At 41.3% G+C, this 26,852-nt stretch overlaps 1 protein-coding gene across 1 annotated transcript in view; it reads right to left on the bottom strand.

Moving 5' to 3' along the window:
• TRAK1 (trafficking kinesin protein 1) overlaps positions 1-26,852 on the bottom strand; it is a 114,999-nt gene that overhangs the window by 66,034 nt on the left and 22,113 nt on the right. Inside the window, exons 2-3 of the mRNA XM_059818819.1 lie at positions 26,257-26,549; positions 7,762-7,956 (exon numbers count right to left, since the gene is read on the bottom strand). Coding sequence (XP_059674802.1) covers positions 7,762-7,956; positions 26,257-26,549 — 488 coding nt within the window. The remainder of the gene's footprint in view (positions 1-7,761; positions 7,957-26,256; positions 26,550-26,852) is intronic.

Here is a 26,852-nt window from a genome sequence, read left to right as displayed (position 1 = left end):
CTTGAGTGACGCTGCCCAGCAGACTCTGTGACTGACAGCCTTTGAGGTTGGGGATTGGACTGAGGATCTCAAAAACAAAAAGCCACAGGAAGGCAGAAAAATCTGCTCTAACAGCCACGGTAGTATAGCTAAGGGCCATTGTTGACTCTTACCCTGTATGGATCAACACAGAGGGGAACTCATCACATTTCCACCAGCAGGTTATAAACCAGCATCAATCTCAGTATGTAGTCCACAAACTGCAAAGACATTTCTCCAAGTCAAAAGCTCAATTTTAAAATTCCAGGCATAACTCTTGTTTTCAAGTCATCTGAATTCCAGTCAAAACCAGTGAGTTGTATAAAAGGAATCCCATAGGAATGAAAGAGCCAACTGCAAACAGTATTTTGCCTAGAAGTTTTGATGTAGGTTCTGGAGGTAGATTTAAGATAAAGGATCCAAACATTCCCTTGGTTTTCTTCCCCACTACAGAAAAATTGACTCAATTTACACAAGACAAGACCACCACTCCTGTTGTGCTATCTTATGATGCACATCCTCAATTCTATTAAAAGGAGTTTAGGCAGTATAAACCCTTGCTGGAAATGGCAGAACATTACTAGCCTCAGCATGAGAAGGCTGCAGCATTTAAGAGACATTTCTACTTAAATAAACTTTGCCTTCCACAGTGAAAAGAGTACAGAGATACCCAAGATTCTACTAATAATGACAGAAGAACAGTCCTTGTTACTGCAAAATACCAAGAAAGAAACAAAGTATTTTCAGCAATAAACATCGTGCAATTGTAAAGCTTAAAATATTATCCAAGTATCAGAATGAATTTTAAGAAATCTGAAGGTGGCATTGGAAAAGTGATTTTAGCTCATTTTATAAATCTGTAGCATTATTATCCTTGACTTATCTTGTAATACAACTTACTCAACATTTATACAAGCCTACAAGAACAGTACTAGTAAGCTAAAACATAACATCTAAATACTAAGAAAAAGTAGTTTGTAAATGGGTTTACTGACAGACAGGGAACAGAGATGTGCTCAACAGAGAACCTAGGTTTTCAGTAATTACTGAAATCACCATATGCACACACACATCCACACCCTCAAAAATCTCATTACTTTTTGATTTTAATAGGTCACATCTTGACTCAGTTGTAACCACACAGTTAGAAGATTAAGCAGAACAAGTTCAGTAGACTGGAGAACCAAAAGAGAGTCAGTATTAAAGTGCACATCACTGGCATACAGCACTTGGGCATCCAAGAAATGAGTGTAGCATAAATACTTGCCCTGTATAGACTTTTATATGACAAGTCTTGCTAGTCTGGAACTCAGTAGTCAAAATAGTTTAATTTATAGTTTCTCATTATAGTCAAGCTTCAGAAGATACTTCATGTTACTGAAAACCTTCCTAGACCACAGCTTCCCTACTCTGTCTTTGCATTGAAGCTCTCCCTCCATCTCCACTTGTGCTTAATTTCTAGTACATGTTCAATGTTTGTTTTCATATTTTAAGGAGAAATAATAGGATAGAAGAACACATGGCATTTTGTGAACATCAAGTTACTTTTGAGAACAGTTGTACTCCGTGCCTTTACAGTAGGGTCTAAAATGTCATTATGCTTTATTAAAGCTGTATGTACAAATCCAAGGAGATCTAAAGAAGCAAACAAACAAAAAAAAAAAACAACCCAACACCACCACAGGAACCAAAATGGAGATGTCCGTTAAAACAGTGGCCCTATTAAAAGCATTTACACTCTTTTCATTTTGCAATCCAGAAGATAATTACTCTTTTCACTCAAAAATTATTGACTATTTTCCTAAATTCAAGTGCTCCCTTGTGATACACTTCCTGTGGTAAAAAGGAAACCCAGCCCTCTCTGCCCCCTGAAACAGTACCTGTTCAGTTACAGTAAAACAAGTACGCGTGAGCATTAATAGCTACTAATCTACTTTTTAACTGAATGAAAATGCATCTGTATACTTTAAAAGCTTGATAATACACCACTCTGAACACCCATCAGCTCTTCAGAAAACTCCATCTTATCAGTGCTTCTACTTTAAAGGACAGCAATGCAGCTGCCAGTTACCCTACGACTTCAAGGACCAATTCAGCATATATTTCTCATGGATTCTCTCCTGGGAGCAAATGCAAACACAGATGAACTCAAACTAGAGAATACTGTCACTACAAGTGATTTAGATTCTTTCACAGATAATGGTCTTTGGAGAGACCTGAATCTACCCAACCAACCACAGAGCTTCTCTTATTGAATATAAATGTATTATTCAGAAACTAAAAGTCACAGACAAATAGGTACGCAATATTCACAAGTTCCCTATTAACGAGCCTGCTTTATAGAAAAGGAGAATACTAGGTAGATAATGAGAACAAACTATAAAACGTGCAATGGGTATATATGAACATGTAAGTGCATGTGGCTAATACAGAAATCATGTACTATAACTCATATACAAATGACATTTTAAACAGCAAATAAATTCTCTGGAAGTACATTCTCAGAGAGAGACAGTCCATGGAGAATTACAGCACTGTCTTCTGAGTGCAGCTTAAAATTTTGGTTTGGGGTTGCAAATCAATTAGAGCTTTTTACATAACCTTTTTGACAAACGAGCTCAGTTTACTTATTAGGCTTAAGATTGCCCTGAAGTTGATTAAAAAATGTGGCTCTTTCAAGACTTAACCAAAAATGCGTTTGAGGAATTATTTTCATTTTCAGTAGAGATTTAAAAGTTGGTCACTATATTTTAAAGCTCTTTCAAAAGGATAATTACAAATCCAATTGTACATTGATACACATATAGTATACAGAATCATAGAATCATTTAGGTTGGAAAAGACCTTTAAGATCAAGTCCAAACATAAACCTAACCCTGCTAAGTCCACCACTAAATCATATATTTATTAAATATGCATATATACACACACTTCTTTTTAAAGAGAGAGAGAGATATATTTAGAACACCCCACTTTCCTACTTCCATGGGCCTTGAGATATTTTTAAGTAATCCAGTACTGAGGATCAAAGGTTCAGACATCTACCTTGTTCAAAACGTACAAAATTAGTTGGGACAGAGCTGGACATATGGATCACAATCAAGACAGAGGTTAAAGAGTCACTGAGTGTGGTAACTGGCCACAAATGTGTTCAAAACCTACAGCAAAAGGAAGGAAAAAAGCTGCTCTCAATTACTACCCCCCCAAAATCAACCTCCACTGCCCTTGGATAAGGGGGTGGGAATGCAATTACAACCAGTGGAAAAACAGACATGTTCTCCTTCCCTAATTCCAGTTGTTCACAGTAGGTACCTGAACATCATTAAAACAATGAGTTACAGTGCAAGACTGTTGCTATTGTGTTGCCATTCAGAGTATTTCCAACCTAAGTAGTTACACTTTAACTGGTGTGGTCAGAGGTTATAAAACGTCGCTCTTCCTGATAAACTCTCTCCCTAAACAATAGGAAGCCTTACAAAAGATGTATTTACATATATTAATAATGCATGATATTTACATACATTAAAATATACACAAACATCTCCCTTGTTATCCTGTATTTCTCAGTCTGTGAACATTTCCTGAATAAAGCCACAACATATCCCTCCCTCCCTGTTACATCCTGGTTTTGAAGCTGATCGACACTGCAACACACCAGGAACCATAAGCAATCAAAAGACTTAATTTCACACCTAAAAATCTTCTGCACTAGCTCAAGTTCTAATATTAACTTCAATTATCCTTGCATGTCTCTAAGAAGCTTGAAGAAGGTAAAGCAACAATCTGTATGTGTAGTGCATTTTAATTCTGAAAAAAGTATTATTTTGCAGCAAATCCTTTTCTGTTGTAGCAAAATCGATGAATTCTTCGGTCAGTTAAGGAAAACTTTGACAGATTATGAAATTTAATTTTTATTATTTATTAAATTTAACTACATCCATAGAATTCTTAGACCACAAGGATACTGTTTTGAAAACAGTGGAAATTTGTAAGATTATGCTAAAACTTTCCAATAGACAAGTTACAGTATTTGCTCACCCCCTCATCAAGGTTTTTAAAACAAACTAAACAGGCAGAGGAGTGCCTTTATTGCAGCACTGACAGTGAATCATTGTGCAAGCAGCCACACCCTGGAGAACACTCTCCAAAGTGATGATGGTACAATTCACAGGACTATTCTGCCAACTCAAAATAATATTTATTTTGATAGTTAATTTTTCCATAAACCAATGTTTCTAATCAATTCCATGATTTCCAAACATGCCGAAGTTTTACGACCTTGCACTCATGTAGGGATGCATTATATGACTTCTTCATGATAACCAAACAAGGGTAAAGTCAGAGACCTGTTTTCAGGGTATCAGTTTAAGGCTCAATCCAAATTTGCTTAAACTTCTTAAACTACTAGCTATACACAAGTGTCTGTATATAAGCAGTAAAGAATAAACTTTAGGAAAGTTATCCTTGCTCAGTTCCTCTTCTTTAAGCATTTATTTCCCAATGAAAGCGGAAAACATATGTGGCAGGAATTACACCCATAAATTTTTTTCATTCAAGCCAGTTGATTGGATGAAATCTTCAGTCACAGCAACATGGTAAAGTTCCCATCATTATGCTTGTAAGCTAAAAGCTGGATAAAATTACAGAATCACAGAATCACTACGGTTGGAAAAGACCTTTAAGATCATCAAGTCCAACCACCAACCAACAAACACCACCATGCCCATTAAACCATGTCCCACAATGCCATGTCCACACATTCCTTGAACACCTCCAGGGAGGGTGACTCCACCACTTCCCTGGGCAGCTTATTCCAGTGCTTGACCACCCTCTCAGTAAAGAACTTTTTCCTAATATCCAGCCTGAACCTCCCCTGGTGCAACTTGAGGCTATTCCCTCTTGTCCTGTCGCTAGTCACTTGGGAGAAGAGACCAACACCCACCTCTCTGCAACCCCCTTTCAGGTAATTGTAGAGAGCGATAAGGTCTCCCCTCAGCCTCCTCTTCTGCAGACTGAACAACCCCAGTTCCCTCAGCTGTTCCTCATCAGACTTGTGCTCCAGACCCCTCACCAGCTTCGTCGCCCTTCTCTGGACACGCTCCCGCACCTCAATGTCCTTCTTGTAGTGAGGGGCCCAAAACCGAACACAGTATTCGAGGTGCGGCCTCACCAGCGCCGAGTACGGGGGCACGATCACCTCCCTACTCCTGCTGGCCACACTATTTCTGATACAGGCCAGGATGCCGTTGGCCTTCTTGGCCACCTGGGCACACTGCTGGCTCATATTCAGCCAGCTGTTGACCAGCACCCCCAGGTCCTTTTCTGCGGGGCAGCTTTCCAGCCACTCGTCCCCAAGCCTGTAGCGTTGCATGGGGTTGTTGTGACCCAAGTGCAGGACCCGGCACTTGGCCTTGTTGAACCTCATGCAATTGGCCTTGGCCCATCCATCCAGCCTGTCCAGATCCCTCTAAAGAGCCTTCCTACCCTCAAGCAGATCAACACTCCTGCCCAACCTGGTGTCCTCTGCAAACTTGCTGAGGGAGCACTCAATCCCCTCATCCAGATCATCGATAAAGATATTAAACAAGACCGGCCCCAAAACTGAGCTCTGGCAGACACTGCTTGTGACTGGCTACCAACTGGATTTCACTCCATTCACCACAACTCTCTGGGCTTGGTCGTCCAGCCAGTTTTTCACCCAGCGCAGGGTACACCTGCCTAAGCCATAAGCCGCCAGGTTCTCCAGGAGAATACTGTGGGAGACAGTGTCAAAGGCTTTACTGAAGTCCAGGCAGACAACATCCACAGCCTTTCCCTCACCCACCAGGCGGGTCACCTGGTCATAGAAGGAGATCAGGTTGGTCAAGCAGGACCTGCCTTTCATGAACCCGTGCTGGCTGGGCCTGATCCCTTGGTTGTCCTGCACATGCCCTGTGAGCACCCTCAAGATGAACCTCTCCATAATCTTCCCTGGCACCGAGGTCAGGCTGACAGGCCTGTAGCTCCCCGGATCCTCCTTCCGGCCCTTCTTGTAGATGGGCGTCACGTTGGCAAGCCTCCAGTCGTCCGGGACCTCCCCTGTTGACCAGGACTGTTGATAAATGATGGAGAGCGGCTTGGCAAGCTCCTCCGCCAGCTCCCTCAGTACCCTTGGGTGGATGCCATCAGGCCCCATAGACTTATGAGTGTCCAGGTGGCATAGCAGATCGTTAACTGCTTCCTCCTGGATCATGGGGAGTTTATTTTGCTCTCCATCCCTGTCCTCCAGCACTATTAAGTGACATGCCCCACCAGCATCTCAGTTGGGAGAGTTAGGATGCTTCCACATGGGTTTTTGCCTTCCTTGCCCCACTAGCAAAACATCTTTCCCATGGTTATTGCAACAGTCCACCCATGTAACAATCTTATTCACGAGACAGGACTAATCCTGTTACTAAAGACTTAGAAAAAATGACGCTTCAAAACATTTCTCTAAGCCAACTTCTGCCATCATTATAACAACACTAATGGACTGATACAAACCGACGAGTTGTAGTACAACTGATTCCATAGATGAACTTCAGCTTGCCTCTCCCCCTTCTCACTGTTTTTGTCTGACTGGGGGGAGGTGGAGAGCATATGCAAGCTATCTACTAAAATACTTAATGCCTTCTATTGAAGCATTACAGTCAGAAACTCAGTTCTCCATATTCTTAAGGCTTTTCATTACCAACTTTGCTCCTTACAGTGAATTCTCCAGGTGTTTCAAATTGCAATGAAGCCATTTTTATAAAGGTTTGTGTTGAGCCCTGTAACTCATCCCTTCTGAGCTCCACAGTGCCTCAGTGAGTCTACCTAAATCTATCTACTACTATAATCTATGTAAATCCACTACTATGCAAGTCTAACTACTATAGCTTTAGCATATAACCTATTGGTTTGATACTCTGCAGACTGTTTTAACGCTCAACACATGCACAAGTGCAACAAAATTGCTCCTTCATGTGAAACTGGGGGGGGGGGGGGGGGGGGAGGATGATAATTTAATCATACATTACTCAATAAATCAGCAACTAGAGGATGTATCACAGAAGTCTTCTCTACTTGCACAGCTAAGTCAATACCCACAGTAGAAGAACCCAGAGAGACATGAATCCATTCACCATGATAAAAGCATCTACAGGCTCAAACAAAAGAATGAAAAACCAAGAAGGTCGCAACACTACACTCTTTCCCTCCAGGCACAAAAGGTACCTTTTGCATGAATATGAACAAAAAGAATGAAGGGTCAAACCATCTCAACCAAATGCTCAGAGTTTGGTCCTTCACAAATCTTTCCTAGAAGCTTAAGCTGCAGAAAAATTATTTCATGTCATGCTGTGATGCTGGCACACAGTGCAATGTGTCTGAAAACATGTTCAAAAAAGCAAATATCGAAACAGGTCTAAGCTTTCTACATTGGGCATGTACAGAAATTTCAGTCTCTTGCCAGAGAGATCACAAGCAAAAAGAAGTATTTCAGTTTCACCAATATTTGATAACATGGAGAGGTAGATGCACAAATTACAAATACAACTGCTGTTTTTGATTAAATGTTTCCTTTGTTTTCTATCTACCACAAACTTGAAGACCAAAGCAATAAATCACAAACGGTTCTCTTGCTTTCCACAGTGGTAACAGAATTGCACAGGTACTTCAGAGAAGGTAACAAAAACAGCACTATTTTGTTTGTTCCTCAGTACAATTTCTGAATTTTTGACTTACGGAAGTATTTCAAGGTCTCTTCTATTTGCTCAGTTGTTAAGTCAATATTCGCATCAGGGGAAATGAGAGGTGTATGAAGCCAGTCGTCGTGGTCATAACCATAGATTGTGTCTGCTCTTAGCTTATAATGAGGCAGCTGCTCTTCCAGTAGACTGATGATTTCAACTTCAGGAAGATTGGTACTATTGCACACATCTGGTAAGAGAAAGAGAACAATCTCTGTTAGTTACTTTAAATTGAGTACTAGACATACAAGCTAGCAAAGATGTCAGTTTCTTTTGGTATCAGCAAGATTTTTCTGCCTGTAGAAAACAGCTAGACACTAATCGGTTTAGAAGATATGACTAGCACAAATGATCCCCAAATAGCGTATTTACTAGCAGAAAATACAAGGGCATGCTCTTAGGGACAAAAAGCCCAACCTCTAGGAGCAGGTACTCATCTACTGGAGAATAAGGTGGGGGTGGGGGGAAATAGAGAGCAGGTAAGCATTGACCAAGACAGGGTAGTTACAACCTAGATATGGAGAAAGGATTAGTACATACAGGAATTTTTATTTCTGATGTTCTACTTGACAGATTATTTTTAGCTTGCAAGCTTTACATTATCTCCTTAACTTGGTCTTTGACCACAGTTCAGTACCACTGTATTTTTCGCCTTTGCTGCTGACAGACTTTTCTCAAGAAAAAGAAATCCAGGATTGCAATAGCAAACGGTGTCACAGTTCACACCTAAGGTGTACTGGTAAAGTTGGCTGCAAGAACTTTTAGGGAACCTTTCGACACTATCTTGACCTGCATTCAGCGACATCAGTCCCTTATGTTCACGAGTATATCAAGTTTGCGCACAGTTTTAAAAATGCATACCAACAGCCATCAACAACTGCAAAAATGTTGCAATTTAAATTGGAGATTTAAATTTAGGACAAGAGGGAGCTGAGAAGTTTTAACATGGAAAATTCCAATTCAACGTAAAAACTTTTTCACTATAAGGATGGTCAAACATGGGAACAGGGGCGCAAAGAGGCTGGGAAATCTCCCATCTTTGGAAAGATTGACAGCTTGACTAAACAAGGCCATGAGCACTCTAAAAGACCTGATTTGAGCAGAAGTCAGAACAGACGACCTCCAGAGGTAGCTTCCAACCTGTATTATTCTATAATGAAGAAATTTGCGTATGTGTGTGTGAATACCCAAAACAGGCAGGATGGCAGGATCATTTTAAATATATACATTTTAATTACCATATAAAATTAACTACAATGTCTTGCTAAATAATTATTAAGAAACAGAGCAACCCCTGGTATGTTTTCCGTAAATACTTAGTGCATCCATCTGCATTCCCATTTCCATGCCAGGACAAAAAGAAAAGACCACCACAGCCCCCCCACCACAGCCCCCGCCCCAAGATAAGAAAGAGCTCTCTAAACCTATTTTGGAAGAGCAAGCACTAAGGAAGGCTGCTCACGTGCTAGGCAATGGAGCTCCATCTTTAACCAGTGCCATAACTCTTGCAAGTGTTGCTAAGACTCACTCCACAGTAAATAGTGGAGACTGTCAAGGCCCTGAGTGTGCCCATAGGCCTCTACTGCCCTGACCAGGCTCATCAGGGACTCTACCCAGCACCCTCTGCCCAGTGACCCAGGAGCCCCATTTAAACCCAAGCCCTCTCTCCTCCCCTGTGCAGTGTTGTAGGGTAGGTCTGTGCCCAGCTCTGTCCCCTGCTGATACTGACTCACTGCCTGGGCTTCCTGGATCAACCACAGACCCGCTCAGTACCTGGCACTTGTCTGATGATCACTGGAGAGTCGGTTTTAACCGTCACTGCCAGCACCTTTGCCCTGCTCAGGAACAAAGCAACTGGGCTCTGTCAACAAGGATCCTGCCCTTCCCATCCTGTGGTCACACTCAGCTGCCGGCAGGGCTGTAAGGCAGCCCTGCTCTTGCTGCTCCCCGACAAAGACACCTATTTTCATAAGAGATAAACTCATTATTGCAGGACTGATGCAGACCTGCAAGCTAGTGGAATTAACATCTGTCAGGGGAGGGGGGGAATGGGGAAGGAACACATACTTTTCTATAGACCATCAATTACCTCTTTTTTGTCTTTCTAATCCAGAAATTGCATTGTCATAAGCATCATCCTGAACACTAAGGACGGCAAGAACGTTACTGTTCTATCAGACAACAGGGCAGGGGATACAGAGATGAACTCATACTGTTAATCTCCTGCCTGTATCCTTTACAGGAGTCCTACTGAGTAAAACTAAAACCCACTTGGGAAAAATTGCATTATACTTTACGGTTCAAAGAGTCTGCTACTATCTGTCAGGAGGTATTCTCCTCTGGTTTCATCCAGGCTGTTCTGCTAACTGTTGTACACACGTTACTGTTCTCCAAACCTCACTGCAGAAGTGGATGTGCAAAGTTAGTAGGCGTAGGTACTCACATGTGCAGCAATGTTATTTTTCTAGAGCTCCGTGCAATGCGAGTGTCAGCCTGCATGTATCATTTTAAGAGGTCCTTGCAGCCCTCTCAGAGGACTAACTTACACAGAGAGATAAGACCTTCTTCCCATGTTTCCAAAGCTGAGAGCTAACCTGTAACTACAAACCTTTCTTCTTCCCTGGCTAACTTTTTAATTACTGACAACATCCATCTTAGTGCCTGCAACCATCTGAGTTCAGAAAAGCCAGCTGACCTTCTAAAAAACACCTGTTGATGTCAACTAAACATTCAAAGATACGTCTGTGTGTACATGCATGCACATAAAGATTTTTTATTTTTTTATCTATCTCTTTGGATTACCTAATTGCTCTCACTGGCAAGAATACAGGGTTGTGGGAGGTTTTTTTGTTGTTCTTGGGGTTGGGGGAGGAGGAGGTGTGGGGAGGGGGGGAGTGGGACTAAAATGTTGATTCTCCTCTTGCGAAAAATTTAAGAGACTATACAGCCTGACTGAGGTGGTCCTCTTAGGAACAAGAAAATGTTTGAAAAATTCAAACCTTCAATGTCTTTCTGCTTTTAATTAGTATTTTAAAAGAAATGGACTGACTTTATAGATGAAAAGAGAAAGTTTCAGGCAAATAATTTTGTGCAGAGAAGTAAAATGGTTTGCTGTATCATAAAAAATAGCAAAAAATGGAATGCAAAAGAAGTAACCAATAAAATTTGGGAGGAAAAAAAATGCCACAAACAAAAACACAAAACGCACAAAAAAATCCCCAAACCCCACACATGCACACACACAAAAGAAACCCATACAGTTTTATTGTGGAAAAGAAATCAACCAGAACGCGAAGGACAGACAGCATGTAAGTAAGAATTATAGTGGAATGTAAGTCAACCAATACAATTTTTCTACTCTATCAATCCTGAGTATTTCTGAGCAATTCAAAAGGCCTAACGGCTGGAAAAGATATTAATGAGTAACTGGAAGGGCAACTTATTATGATGCTATTGTCATTAACTTCTGTTGCAATTTTAAAATCTGTATACCAGCAGGAAATAGGAGCAGGCTCTGATGTAATTGCCTATTTATAAAAACAGGACACTGTAATTACACTTGTGTATGACTAAACATTAGTTCACCATTTAAATCACAGCAATATTCTCAGTGCTACAATTACAGTCTCCCCCTTCACTTTTCCTCCCCTCCCTTTTCTGAGGTGCAGGCACTTGTTATGAGAAGGTTCGCAGACTAATGCCATCCCGAAACACTAGTTACATTTTATAGAAGATGCCGATTGTGCTTCCAGATATTTTTAATTAATATTTCTGACTAAACTGCAAAGATAAGTTAAATTTACGTTCTCTACTGAGAATCCCCGAGACATCATTTATGTTTTAAGATTAAGTTAACTGAAGTCCAGCTGGCATAAAACTGTTGCACCTCCTCTTGTCCTAAATGGTACCTTCATTTTACTGAGTTAAACATAACACCATAAACCTAAGACAATAAATTGATCATTAATAAAAGTGATACAACAAAATACAGTTTAACTATATCCTCATAAGTTGCTCTGTTACAGATTTTGGGTTTTGTAGTCTAAATGATTTTAAACTTGCAGTTTTCTGGACATCCTTGGCAAACAGAAACTTCTACAAGCAAATTACCAAACCTTAAGCAGCTAAATGAATTATGAACTCATGATTCTTACTGAAGTGTGGGTCGTTCCAGGTTCTGCTTTTGAAAGAAAAGAGTTAAGATTTTCTTCTTGCATACTGTAGAAGACTGCAGCTTTCAGCACTTTGTAGACATAATTATATATAAACAAAGAAAATTTGTTAGTTCTTTTCCATGTTATTTTTGCAAGTAATGTATTCCAGTGCTTTGCTATGTTCATAGCTTAAATGTGGCAGATGTACAAACACCCTCTGTATTATTTCTCCGTATGTTTTCTAAGTGAGATTAAACCAAGTTCTTTCAGAGACTTTTTTTTCTTTGGTAATTCTGTTGCTTCAGTATCTAATCCACTCTTTCAATGAAAAAGATACAAAACTGGGCAGAACACTCCCATTGAGCTCTCTTCTGCATTTTTTCTTCCTACTTCAGTATCTCTTGGGTAATTATTAATGGATTACTTATTAGATTATACCATATCTTTTCATACATTGACATTTGACTGACTAGCATATTTCCCCTTCTCTGAGAATCTTAAACCCCTCCACCACCTCCCTCCCAACTTAAGACAGCCACTAAAGGTTCACTGCTTGTTTCAGCTTGTTTACATTTCCTTAGAGGAATTTTTATTAGACTTGCTGATCTGGATACCTTTGACTATTTCACCTGTTCCCTCTCTTCTAGCCAACACCTCTATCCATTTAAAAAGCACAGTAAGTTAACTTTTCTTTGTGGAGATTGAATTGAGGGTAGCTTTTTTTTTTTTTTAAAATTATCTGTGGAAGAAAGAGGCATATTTTTTAGGGCAACCAAGAGAGGATAAGAGTACCCTTGGTTATTTTGGGATGTACACTTACACCCCTCCTCTGCTGACAAGTGAGCAAGGAGTTGATCAAACAGAAAATGAAGTGAGAGGTCTAAAACAATGGGAGCTGACTGTATCGAAGGGGCACAGCACCTCAATGACTGCCACTCCCCCTCTGTGCACGTAACAGATCTGATCACACAGATCATAAGGCATTGTGCAGGGTGCTGTCACCCACTGCCATTTTCATCCTGCACTCATGCAGCCATGCAATACATTAGGTCACTTCCCATAAAGTACTGAACATATATTTAGCTGTCAGTGTTATTTGGATGGAGGAACTATGCCAGCACTTCATGACCAAGCAATTCAACCTCAGTTGAACTAACTTCAACTCAAGCTAAGTTCAACATGAACCACATGTAGACAGATTCGAAGACCTTATTCCAAACAACATGGTCACTTAAAGCAGCTCACCAGTCAAACTCCATTCCCTACCAGGCTTTTGCATTTCACCTGTTTACAGCTATGGCTAAATAGTCATCTTACTGTAGAAATGAAACCTAGCTTGACTGATAATCAAGGAGCACCTATGTGATTTCAGCATCAACGCTACATAAAAAGTAGTGATAAATTTAGAGAAGAGACCTACAACAAAGAGAAGGGACAAAAGCAAAGCGGGGGGTGGGGTGGGTGGGGTGGGTGACGGGTGACAAAGAAAAAACCACTCCAAAACATACAGAGAAAACAAACTCTACAGATCTCAAAGCCTGGTATCTGCAGGAGTTTTTAGAAACACAATACCACACAGCTTATTAGTACAGTCATTGCATGGAACATAAAATAATTAGTTTCAGTCTGTCTGAACTCTGGTCCAAACCATCCTTCATCTTTATGGTTTTATTAGTTTGGTTTGAAGCAGAGGCTCCCTTTCAAGGTTAAAAGGACTTCCAGGTCTGCACAGAACCTGCTGGCAGTAGATGCTGCCACCTGGCGTTACCAAGTGCCTTATTACCCGAACCCCTGAACCGCAAATGACACTTTGTCAGCCAGTTTCTCATGTACAGCCCATTGCTGTAAACAGAGCAAAACAATTTCTGAAAAACTCAACTCTGCCATGAACCATGCTCGGGTCAGGGTTGCGCTCAAGAAGGGACAGGCCAGAACACACAAGTCAAGACAAGGAAGACCACAAGAAAACTACCCAGAGACTGTATCATTCCCAGAGCATCGTGCTCCAGAGCTGTGGTCCTGATGGAGGCCAACACCTTGCAAACAGCTCAAAGCAGCTGTGCTACTCTGAAGTGCCTCCTGAAGTGAAGAAAAGGGAAACAATTGCTGCGCAGAAGCGGGGTGTCCAGCAGAACAGCTACACTCTAGGTGTGACCTTGGGGAAGTGCTGGGCTGCTTGGCAACTTTCAAAACACAAGCTTGGGTCATTAGGTTGTATCACCCACCCACCCTGAACATCTTCCAGGGAACTCCAGTGCATCACCACCCAGCAGCTGGTACTCAGCCCACAGCCTGCACGAGACAGTCTAAATACCCTCTCCTTCTTAAAAAAATTTTAAAAAGGCCTCACAAACAAGGAAAAAAAGGCCTCACAAACAAGGAAAAAAAGGCCTCACAAACAAGGAAAAAAAGGCCTCACAAACAAGGAAAAAAAGGCCTCACAAACAAGGAAAAAAAGGCCTCACAAACAAGGAAAAAAAGGCCTCACAAACAAGGAAAAAAAGGCCTCACAAACAAGGAAAAAAAGGCCTCACAAACAAGGAAAAAAAGGCCTCACAAACAAGGAAAAAAAGGCCTCACAAACAAGGAAAAAAAAGGCCTCACAAACAAGGAAAAAAAAGGCCTCACAAACAAGGAAAAAAAAGGCCTCACAAACAAGGAAAAAAAGGCCTCACAAACAAGGAAAAAAAGGCCTCCATAGTGACTTGCAGGCAAATTCTTTCATTTCCCACAACAGATTTAAAACTTCCTAACTTGTCACAACCTTTTGAGGCAGTTGGGGACAGGGAAGTAGATAAGAGCACAGGAAGAAAAGTAAGATGAGAGAAACAAGGAAACTCTATGGAGAAAGCAGGAAGACTTCTTCAGTCTAATATGGAGCCACCTATTCCTCTCCCTGGTTTTCAGTCCTGTCCCATTTACACACACACACACACACACACACACACACACACTACATTTCCCCTTGATATTTAGCTTGCTAAAATTTAAAACAAAAACTTAAAACTCTTTGAAAATGGCTGGTCAATAAATAGCAAATTATTTTTTTAAAAAGCACACAATACCTGAAAAGGGTCAATTCCAGTGCTGGCTCCCTACTAGTTAAGTAAAAGGAAGGTTCTGTGCAGAACAGGGCTACCGCATGGAGGCTAAAGTCCAGCCACATGTAATGCACAAAATTAAAGTTCATCACCTTGAGGCTATCTCATGCTAAACACTAGTGAATCTCGACTGCTGTTTTTGCTTCATGTGATGCATATACACACAGAGAACACAAACGGAAAGTCTGCATGCCTTCCCAGAAGCCAAAGATCAGTAAACACTTGGCAGATTTTGTATCCCTGTATGTAAAATGACATAAAATTCTACAGTACGTGTATCTTCACACAAGAGAGCATTACATTTTCTACTATTTAAGTAGGAAGTTCCCTGTTTAAAATTCTCAGTTATTCAGTATCCCTCCTATTTTTAAAAGGGTGAAGACATACTCAATTCCATTATGTGAAAAGTCATTGAATTCCATTGGGCCAAGAAAATTCTGGAAGCTCCTGGGAAAAGTCACCTAATCTAGCTCAACAACCAACCAAGAGGCCATGACTACATGAGGATTATTCTTTCTCAGCAGATCACAAGCCTAAAGTCTAATCATGTTCCAGGGATGGAAGTAATAAAGGTGGTCTTTCTCAAAATGCTTTTCCAGCAGGTATTTCCTGGCTGCTTGAAGCAGCCCAACAGCCTCATCTTCCCAATGCTTTCTGTCCATTTAGACAATCATGGAATGGAGTGAACTAGTCATTATCATTGTGAGCAGATGTACACAAAAATGAAAAGCAAAAGGGTAGATACGAAACTTCAGCCCCGCAATTAGGCTGCTAGCTAGTCTACTGAAGAGGGAAACAGCCTGTAGTCATCCATTATTGGAGCTCTATAGGCCCACACAGAAACAGGCATTAAGTATTAACTAGGGTCCAGAATTACAAGTATTTCTTGAGCATTGTTTAACAATTACTCTGCACATACACCTGTAATAGGCAAAACCCCAGAATTCACAACATTCCTATTCAATTTCAGTTCTAGGATACCCAGAATGTGACTAATTATACTGAAGTCTTACAAATACTACTGCTGAACTCTGGACTGTACACACACGATACGGATGGTCTAATGTAAAGTGTGTGATTAGCTTCTAGGGCAAAGAAAATTACTTCTAATAAAAAGAAAATTGACTGTCCTCCCAACTCACTGACTTGCCCAAAGGGAAAGATGGCCTTAGCATCCTACACATCAGAAGTCTCATTGCTGGCTGCAAAGTCAAACTGCTAGAAGAAAACCTCTTCAACAAGAAAGCTGCGTCGTACCTTTAAAACCCAGACTCCTCAAACAGCCATGGCAGCTTCTGTAACTTGACTGGCATGACATTATTTTGGAATTGCAAGTCCTGCCACACCTTTAACGAAAAGTATTTAAGCAGTGGTTCTTCTGCCTCTAGACATGAAGAATACTGCACAAAATCCAGCCTTCCATTGGAAAATAAAAGACCCCATGCCAGCCTCGGATATGCCCATTCTGCACTGCCACAGCAAGGCTTCAGCTGACCTGTAACTCAGTACTGCACACAGTGCTTTCTCTCTTGCACACATAGATCTCAACTGGACTTCCCACCTTGCGTAGGTGGGGCACCACGGGAAAAGCAGGCAGTATTTATGGTAGACAAATGGGCACACTCAATCATGGAAAAGGAATTCTGGATGAGAAGTCCAGCCCATGGAGAAGAATGAAGCACCCAAAGGGATTCTCATCATCTTCTCTGTATAATACCATGCATCACTTCACTTATCTGCCATTTCATATTTTAATTCATACAAACATGCACTTACAAGAGCAAGGATAGGAGTAGAAAGCAGAAAGACTTCAAGAGTTTGCTTTTCTTCCCCCCTCCCATCCTCTTTCCCCTAAACAAATCCACCTTCATCAGTGGAAAAGAAGAAGTCCCTTCTCTCCAAAAGTTTTAAAGGATTTGTGCAAGGGTGGGGAAGTTGTACAGAATGTAATCACAATTCTGCCTTTGCTACAAAGGAGAATTGGTATGAAGGATCAGATCATTCAATATTATCCAAAAGAATAATGTTGTGCGGGAAAAACTCACTACATTGACTAGGCTGCCAGCTGAAGTGGAAGGAAAAATGCTGTTCCTTCAGTTCTGCCACACCTGGCACTGCTGAAGACTGACTGTGGAGTAGACAAGCCATAGAACTGTCTTCCCATATAGGTCACTGGGCTCAGTCTACACCTGCATCTTTAGTTATGTAAAGCACTAATGTTTCCAGCATGTTACCTTCTTTGGTAAGAAATTCTGCTTAAATTTGGCAACTGAAAGCATACTGAAGTAGTAAGCTGGGAGAAAACCTGGCTTAGCCAAACACACCAAATCCAGCTTCATCGCTGGAAAAGAAAAAGTCCCTTCTCCCCAAAAGTTTTAAAGGATTTGTGCAAGGGTGGGGAAGCTGCACAGAATATAATCACAGTTCTACCTTTGCTACAAAGGAGAATTGGTATGAAGGATCAGATCATTCAATATTATCCAAAAGATTGACTGGGACAAAGCTGGAAATATCAAAGCTAACAAAGATAAAGCCACTGGAAACTGCAGTTCCAATGTGAGGAATGTAATTGTTTATTAGGTTAAAGTCTCCCTGCTTAGGTTTCATCCTACACTCACATTCCTGCTGGGTATAAAAAGGTGAGACAGATTTTGGTGATGAGAGGCCATTAAACTATTAGGTCCCTACTGTACATTATGCCATAAATTTATATGAAATTGGCTTCAGTATGGAAATGTTTCTCCCTGTAGGTAAATGCAGCCATACTCATGCTTTTATTTTTACGTTAAACAGAAAATAAAAGGAAACTCCACCACCATGGCTATTCTTTCAGAGCAAGAACAAAAGCTATTCATGTATCAAATCCATGCTGGCAACGCTCTGTTCAGCAGCGGTAAGAATAAACACATTCATTAACCATTAGGATCTTCCAGCTGCCAAGACAGACTGAGAATGTCTCGAAAACCCATTGACAGATCACTGAGTATGGAAAGCCCTGAAAAGCAATTGTCCTGCTTTTGCTTGTTGTTCAGCCCAGCTACAAAATGTGCCAGCCCCTAAACAATGGCTGTCAACGAAGCTTCAGAATCACAAGCAAAATGTAAGAGTTAATTCTTATGTAGCTTGCTCTTTACAGATGTTGACTTTAAAGGGAAAATTTGTTGTTTCATGATGGACACATATACATACATTGAAGGAGAAAGGTAAAGCTGCACTCAGTTAGCCTGTCACAGAGGTAAATTATGGAATAAAAGTATTTTCACATATTTAAATACACCAATAATCAAACGTAGCTTTTTTTGTCTTCCAGTACTATTTAAGTGCACTGCAAGAGGAAAACAAAAAAAACACAAAACAAAAAACACCCCCAAAAAATACACCAGGCACTTGACTTCAGGAGTTCTTTCTCTAAAGAACAAACCCAGAACACTGATGAATACTTACTGCTCTCATTCTTCCCTACTCCGAATAAAGCAGACATTTAGGAATGACAAGTACTTCCCAAAACAAGGGAAATCTAGAAAGAAATTTTAAAAAAAAGGTACACTGGACTTCAGTAATTCCCGCAGTTGCTTTCACAGTGACTCTAGAATTGACAGTTTACACTAAAAAAGCATATACTCCTCTTCCTAATATGATATAAGTAAGCAAAGGGCTGGATAAGGAGCATAGCAGTAGCAGCAGAATTCTGCTTGAGGGAAAAAAAAAAAAAGCACCCACAAAAAAAACCCGCACCAAACAAAAAAAAACCCCACCAAAACACAAAAAAATAATCCTTGAAAGAAAGAAAAAGTATGCCTGGGATGCAGACTAAGAGGTAGCATAACAACCTGTCACAGGAGAGGAATCAGGAAAAATACTAAGATATTGGCAAAGGGTAAGAGCTGGAAAACAACTGATGGAAAGCAGAGAGCGGGGCGGGGGGGGAGAAAAAAAAGGAAAAGCTGTGTGAAGTTGACTGAGAATCCACCAAAAGCCAGCTAGAAAATTCAGAGGCAATGATGCAGCAGACATAGAGAGTAAGATCATTTTGTTAGAGTATGCCGGACAGAACTAAAGTCAGGCTCATAGAATAATAGTTCCAGTCATGCTGAGGGAGCTCTCATATTAATAAGACTACCATTTCTGGCATGCTTTAGAGAAAGAAAGAGTGCTCAGAATTTAGCAATAGCTGCTTAAAGGAAGTGGCAGGAAAGAAGAGCAGGGAGAAACCATCATTAGATCAACCTTACTGGATGAGACTGGTGACAGCAATAGCAAAGTAAATGGACTGAGGTAAGAGCCCACATTCTCAAAGTTTTAAAGGAGAGACTAAGAAAGCTGGGAGAAGAAAAGGCCAGGTGTGAAAATGATGGTGATTTTTCAAAATCATGAAGATGAAATCATAGGGGAAATGAAGAACTGATATTCACCAAATCCTGCATAACTAGAAAAACAAATACTGGCAGAAACCAGTGGGAAATTGGTTTAAGTACTGCTGCACAGACCCAGTAAAAAGCATGAACTTGCATGGTAACACCATCAGCAGATTCAGAAAGGTTTTAGACAAAGTGATGGACAGGGTCCAACACTAAGTAGACACTAGAAGAACTAGGCAGGGACGTACCCTCTATATCCCTAGTAAAACAGTTCTGCGTGATGGGGGTACTCACGCTGAGAATAAACTACTGAGTATGGCTGCTCACGTGCTCTCCATACCCAGCCTCTACTGTTGCTGGAGTCAGAAACACAGTCCTGTGCCAGCTGGTCCGACCCAGGAAAGCACCTCTTCTCACATATCAACAAACTTGAGAAAAACATGGAAGAAGTACCCCAAAACAGGAACTGAAGAAGGAAGTGCTAGAGCAAGTTTAGGCTGTGGAGGGAACAACCACTAAAAGAGAAAGGTAACCACAACAAAACTCAGAGAGGTTCAAATAGAGGGAAGCAATTCAAAGCTGTTATTATTTTATCAATACTTTTGTAACCATTTAATGCTTAGAGGACAACCACCCAGCCTGTAACAGGTACCAAACGCAACCAGAGCAACCTGTTCAATATTCTCAGAATACCAAGCATGCAAGGCCTGGCAGTATCTCACAAACGCAAAACAGGACAGCCACAGATACGGTATTTTCGCATCTCCTGCACAACCAGAATAAAGCATTCCAGTAACAACGTGTGTTAACAAAATCCTTAAGGAGTTATCTTGGGGCAGTCATGCTTTGTCAGACTCTGAACAGAAAGAATAGAAATTCAGCCTTTCAAACAAAAACATGAACCTTTGGGGGGTGGGGGAACTGGAATGGAAATTCTATAGGCCCTAGGCACGCCCTTTAAAATCAAGTGACTACAGAAAAAATGGTCAGAATTATGCTGGTTATGTGTAGGATCAGTCAGTCAACAAAATTGGCTGACATTGCCATGAAGAGTGGTAACATCTGATGGAAGAGAACAGAAGCTCTGTTTCATATAAGAACGTAATTATAGTCTGAATAAGGATAGAAGCAGGACAAAAATCCAGAGAAAACTTTCTGCACCCAAATGTCTTTGTTGCTAGAAGATTGCGTGAGGCTTGAGAGCAAGAAAAAGTTGGTTTCTCTGGATGTTATGACTACCCATCGTTGCAGTCAGTGCAGTAAGGTAGAAGTTACACTACCTGCAAGGTCAGACAATACCAACTCTTCTCAGAGATACCTCCCAAGCTGAGAGAGAAAGGGATTTCATGGTTTGACCCACCCAGTCATGTAACTTTATTTAAAAAAAAAAAAACACCAAAAAAACACAACAAAAAACCCCCAACTTGTTAATTACAAACAAAATAAAACATAGAACAGGTTAACACCACAAAGAATTTCCCAGGAACCCTCAGGGAAATTGCCCAGAACACTACCACCAGAGAACCTACTCCTACATACATTTGGAAAGAGTAATTAGTACAAGGAACAAATGAATCATGCAAACTAATGAAGGAGCTAGGCAATTTAAGTCACAGTCCATTCATTCTATCCTTTTTCAGAGAATGATGAAGGAAACCTACATGGCATATTAAGCAGTTAGCTCTTGAATTACAAAGTATATCATGCCAAAATCATTGCAAATCGCAAGTCTTTAGACATGAGAAAGCAGACTGAAAGTTAACTTACTGAAAACGGCTAATGATACTGTGTTATGCATATTTTAAGAGAAACAAAGAAAAAAGAAAACCACAAAAAAACTGGCAGCCAGACATCTGTCACAAGAGTAAATCTATACTCCAGTGGTATTTCAGACTTCCATCCCCACTGTACTTTCCATTTCTAGAAAGACAGGATTTGTCTGACAGCAGCTGATGGACAAGGAAAAAAGGCAATCAGACTAAGAGGCTTTTATAATTCACAAAATTGAACTATTGAGCAACTTGGTAATACTCCACTTTATCATGTCAAGATTACAGCCCTTCCTGCTCTACAAAAAACAGGACGGCGGGTGTTAGACACAGAAGGAAGCCCCCAACCGCAGTTGCTGTTTCCATCAACACCTGACTGGAAGTATCTGTGTCTGCACTGCAATTACAGGAAAGGCACAGACAGCTTTAAGAGCACTTCGATTCCCTTTCTAGCAAAAGCGACACTAGATGGTGCTACATCCGTTATTCCTGTCTTTAGGCTCTCAGATGAATGGTAACAGCAAGACAAAGAAAAAAAGTTCAAAGGAAAAAACAACCGGGACAAGATAGGTACCTCATCTGCGTAGTAGCAGCCTGCCACTTCCATGTTGCACAGTGCTGCCCCACTGCCCACCAGCCTCGGGACTTGAGTCTCCTTCTGCCCATTTACCTGTAGGAGCTCCACAAGTGATAGCAGTAGAAACTCTGTAAATCAGGCTACATTGAACTCTTCTCTTAAATCTTGCTAACAAAAACCAAAATGATGTTTAATACTATTAGTGTTTAGAAAATACATGCTCCACCAGTAACATTTTTTTTAACAAGTCTTAAAACATTCACAACTTTTTTTTTTTTAAATGGATCAATTGTCCTATTTCATATGCCTTTCTATGCTCAAATTAGAATAGATTCAGAAGTGTCTACTTGCACAGGCATAACACCTCAGTTGTAGTAACTATGAGTTTTGGATCGCTTTATTATCAAGTTCAGTGGCATAGAAGAAGTCTTTAATGGTGCTGTCCCCCACTCAGAGGTCACACTAGCTTAAGGAAACTTATCATCTCACTGTTTTTTGTCACGCAGGCCCATCCCTGCAGTGCTCCTTCCCTCGGTTATGCCAACATAACTGCTTTTAGGCCACACAGTAGAACAGATCAGAGGTGTGACCTAGCTAAAAAGTAACTCTGGTCTCCCCTCTGCCACAAAAGCAGGGGAGGGATTCTATCCAGACCAGTTGCCTAAAATACCTCCAGTAGCAAGCACTCCCACATAAGTCTGCTCAAGCACAATTCTGGGGTGGTTTGGGGACAGGAAATGTTTAAGCCAACCCTGTATCCAGGAAAACATGCTTAGCACAATAAGAATGTGCAATGCACCCTCAGCTACATTACATCTGCTCTCAGGTCCCAGGCAGGAAAGACAGTGCTGCTGACAGAGAATGCCGAAGTGCCTCTTTACTGCCAGCAAATAGAATAGGGGGGGAAAAAAAAAAAAAGAAAGCAGCAAGAATTTAAAATTCTTTGAGCACCAATGGCCTTCTTGAAACTCAAACAGCAAAATGTGCACATCATACAATTCGTTCTATCAGAGTGAACTCCAATTACACTACCATTAGCCACTTACGTTTCAGAAAGCATCACCACGCAGCACTGGCCGTTTCCCAGTTTTTTCTTGAATTTGTTCAAGCCTTTATTTGCAAGAACTTTTGCAGATGACTTTTATAATAGGGTCTAGGTGTTAGTCTTAGACTAAAAGAAAACAGATCACCCTCATTGCTGAATTAAACACGCCTGCTCTAGAATGAGTCAAGGCTTGTGTATTGGGTTTGCATGGCCAGGTTTTGGTAGCTGGGGGGACTACAGAGGTGGCTTCTGTGAGAAGCTGCTAGAAGTTTCCCCCATGTCTGACAGAGCCAATGCCAGCCGGCTCCAAGATGGTCCTGCCACTGGCCAAGGCTGAGCTCATCAGCGACAGTGGTAGCACATCTGGGATAGCATACTGAAGAAGAGGAAAAAGTTACTGCACAACAGCAATTGCAGCCAGAGAGAGGAGTGAGAATGTGTGAGAGAAACAGCTCTGCAGACACCAAGGTTAGTGAAGAAGCAGGGGGAGGAAGGAGGTGCTCCAGGCGCCGGAGCAGAGATTCCCCTGCAGCCTGTGGAGAAGACCACGGTGAGGCAGGCTGTCCCCATGCAGCCCATGGAGGTCCATGGTGGAGCAGATATCCACCTGCAGCCCTTGGAGGACCCCACACCAGAGCAGGTGGATGTCCGAAAGAGGCTGTGACCCCATGGGAAGCCCACGCTGGAGCAGGCTCCTGCCAGGACCTGTGGACCCATGGAGAGAGGAGCCCACAGCGAAGCAGGTCACAAGTCCTGCCAGCAAACCCTGCAGCAGACCCACGCTAGAGCAGTCTGATCCTGAAGGACTGCACACCTTGGAAAGGGCCCACGTTGGAGCACCTCGTGAATTAACTGTGGGCCGTGGGAAGGACCCACATTGGAGAAGTTTGTGGAGGACTGTCTTCCATGGGAGGGCCCCCAAGCTGGAGCAGGGGAAGAGTGTGAGGAGGAAGGAGCAGCAAAAACAATGTGTGATGAACTGACCGCAACCTCCATTCCCTGTCCCCCTGCGCCGCCCAGGGGGAGGAGGTAGAGAAAATTGGGAGTGAAGTTGAGCCCAGGAAGAAGGGAGGGGTGGGGTGAAGGTGTTTTTAACATTTGGTTTTATTTCTCATTATCCTACTCTGATTTGATTGGCAATAAATTAAACTAATTTCCCCAAGCCAAGCCTGTTTTGCCCATGATGGTAACTGCCGAGTGATCTGTCCCTGTCTTTATCTTGACCCATGAGCCTTTCGTTATATTTTTCTCTCCCCCGTCCAGCTGAGGAGGGGGAGTGAGAGAGGCTTTGGTGGGCACCTGGCATCCAGCCAAGGTCAACCCACCACAACGTGGCATCAGAAGAAAAATTATGGTATATGAAGACTTGATATGAGCTACTTCTTTCCCACTAAATAGTTTAAAAGTGTAAATAGCGCTAGCCTGTCAGTCCAACCTACACAAAGTCTTCATGTTAAAGCCTCTAACAATCCTTGTTCCTCTGCAAGTATTTCTCTTTCTGCTTGTTTCAAGAGTATATGCTGCATACCAGCACGTACTTCTGACAGAATAGAGATTTTTACAGGAGGTATGAGACTAATTCCTAGCTCCCAGTCTATGCCTTTGACACCTTTAAAAACCACAGCAAAGAGCTGAAACTCAGAAAAATCCATCTAAAAAGAAAAAAAAAAAAAACAAAAAACCAAAACCAGCCAACCAATGGAAAAAACCACCACTATTTCTACTGCAAGTCTTACCGTGTTGTCTCCAGGTCACAAACAGTACAAATTTGCTGCTGTAGAACAGCTAATTCATAAAAAAACCATTATAGGATAAATCAGTAAACCACACTTGGCTGCTAACTAAGCAAGAAGAAAGAGATTCAGAAACTACATCAGGCTTGAAAGAGTGTGAGGTAGGAAGACATGCACTGACCTCCATTTAACAAAAACTACTTTTAAAAATTAAAAAAGTAAGACAGAGTTTGTCTTGCCTTTCAAGGAACCATAATCAAGAAGGCATCATGATTCATGAAAGAAGTTGGTTGTCTGGGCTTGTAGTCAGAATAGAAAAACATAAAGTTAACATCTTCCTGTTAGCAGTTGAAGGAGGGAAGGGGAAACAGGACACACCCAACAGAACAACTTGCAAGAAAGATCCTTCTACAAGGGGCCTGGAAAACAGTAACGCTACCAGGAATGCACCTATGTAGTGTGTAGTTTCTAGTCTGCCTACCAAGAAAATACCTAGAGAGCAGTCAAAAGAGTGACCTGTTATAAATGGGCTCTAAACCCATGAATACAAGGGAAGAGGGATGGGGAGTTAGTTTCTGTTAACAAAACATTTGTTTTATGTAGAAGCCTACCTGACTGAAAGTGACTTCAGTGTTAATCCTGCTGCTTGTCTTCTCAAGGGAATAGGGATGGACATGCAGAGCACCTCTTTCCTTCTTTCTATTTTCTTTTTTCAGAATATCAACCCTCAGCAACTACACAGCAGTTGGGCTGAGCTAAGTTAAGGCATACTACAAAAGTGTCTGTTGATGGTCACCATTAACTAGTTCTCTGACCTACAGACAATACTTGAAATGGCTGGAAGTAACCCAGGATAAAGGCATCTGGCAGTTAATTAGAAGGACTCCAGTCTTACTTCTGTTTTTCTCAGCCCTCCCATTTGCCCTTCCCAAAAACTCAGCTGACTCCTCAAACATTCCCAGAAGACCTTGGAACTGACAAGGTCACTTTAAGCTAAAAGAAGCCTTACAGCTCAGCCAACAAACCATGCATTTGCAATGGAAACTGTCTGTCATTTTATGGCTATATCCATGACTAAACTGAGTTACAGTGATTATTCAAACACAAAAAAATTGGGTCACCTGACCACATCACTAAAAATCTAATTCTATTTAAAATACCACACTTACAAACAAATGGAATATGCGTTTATGAACTCCATGATAAAAAGGCATTTAACCTTTCATACAAGCATGCAGAAGAAGCTGTTCCTTTTACATTAACTTTTATAGCTTCAGCACTAATGTGACAAAAATAGAATGGTTTTGAAAAGCAAAAAGATGTACAGTCAAAACATGCTGTTACATACTGTTTCTCCAGTCCCCTTCTCCCACAAAGCAATTCTCGTATCGACATAAAAATCTAAATTATGTTGAACATTAGGACAACCATTCCACTATTTTAAGCTGCAGTATTTCCTTCCCCTCATTCCTCACTTTCAGTTGGTTTATCTTCCAAACAAACTTCAAATGGCTCAACTTCCCAAGCATGTTAGTATCCTAGTTTGGTCAAGCATATTTGCAAGAGCCTCAAACTTTACAAAGTGCTTTCACTGAAAATCCAGATGCATGTGAAATCACTTCTTAAACAAGAAAAAATGTGCAGAACAGCAGCAGCATTGTCCATGAACCAGATATCTCACCAACAGCTTAAGAACAGAAGCTTTACTATACATTTCCATATCCTTCCCAAGATAAAAGATTTGACTGCTTACCAGTAATGGTGCAGGCATCTCTGTACTCTCTGCAGTCTGGCACATCATCTTCCACTGCTTCACTTACATACTGCTCTTCATGAATGCCTGTGTCACAGGCTAGGACTGCATGATTCGACAGCTCCGAAGGAGGCACAGTGGCGGCCAAAGTGCAGTCGTGCAAAGCTGTGGCGTCCAGCTTGGCAGGTTTCACAGGGTTGTACAAACTGCCATCAGGGGGACCAGCACTGGAGACTGGGTCTGGCTGGCAGAAACAGAACTCTTTCTCTTTGCTAGAGTTGGCTTCAGGAAGTCTGCAAAACACAAAAGAAACAAATGTTCAATTCAAGCCATTCCAAACAGCATAAGTCAGAATAGATTATTTTCTTTTCCTTAAACATTAGTTTAACCTGACAAATTCAGCAAATACTAAAAACCAAACAGTCTTCACAGAGCAGCTGCCTATCTTTGCACAGTCATGTCAAGTAGGAAAGTGCTATTCCTTGTACAGTGTTATTTACTAAAGGCTGATTAAACATCCAGATTTTTGCCTAACCCAACTTGGGCTAAGCACAGTCCATCCACCTTGGCTCATTCACCAACTGCCTTTCTCTCAC

The sequence above is a fragment of the Gavia stellata genome, chromosome 6 (genome assembly GCF_030936135.1).
Source record: "Gavia stellata isolate bGavSte3 chromosome 6, bGavSte3.hap2, whole genome shotgun sequence".
Taxonomy (NCBI): domain Eukaryota; kingdom Metazoa; phylum Chordata; class Aves; order Gaviiformes; family Gaviidae; genus Gavia; species Gavia stellata.
This window is presented reverse-complemented; position numbering and strand designations above follow the sequence as displayed.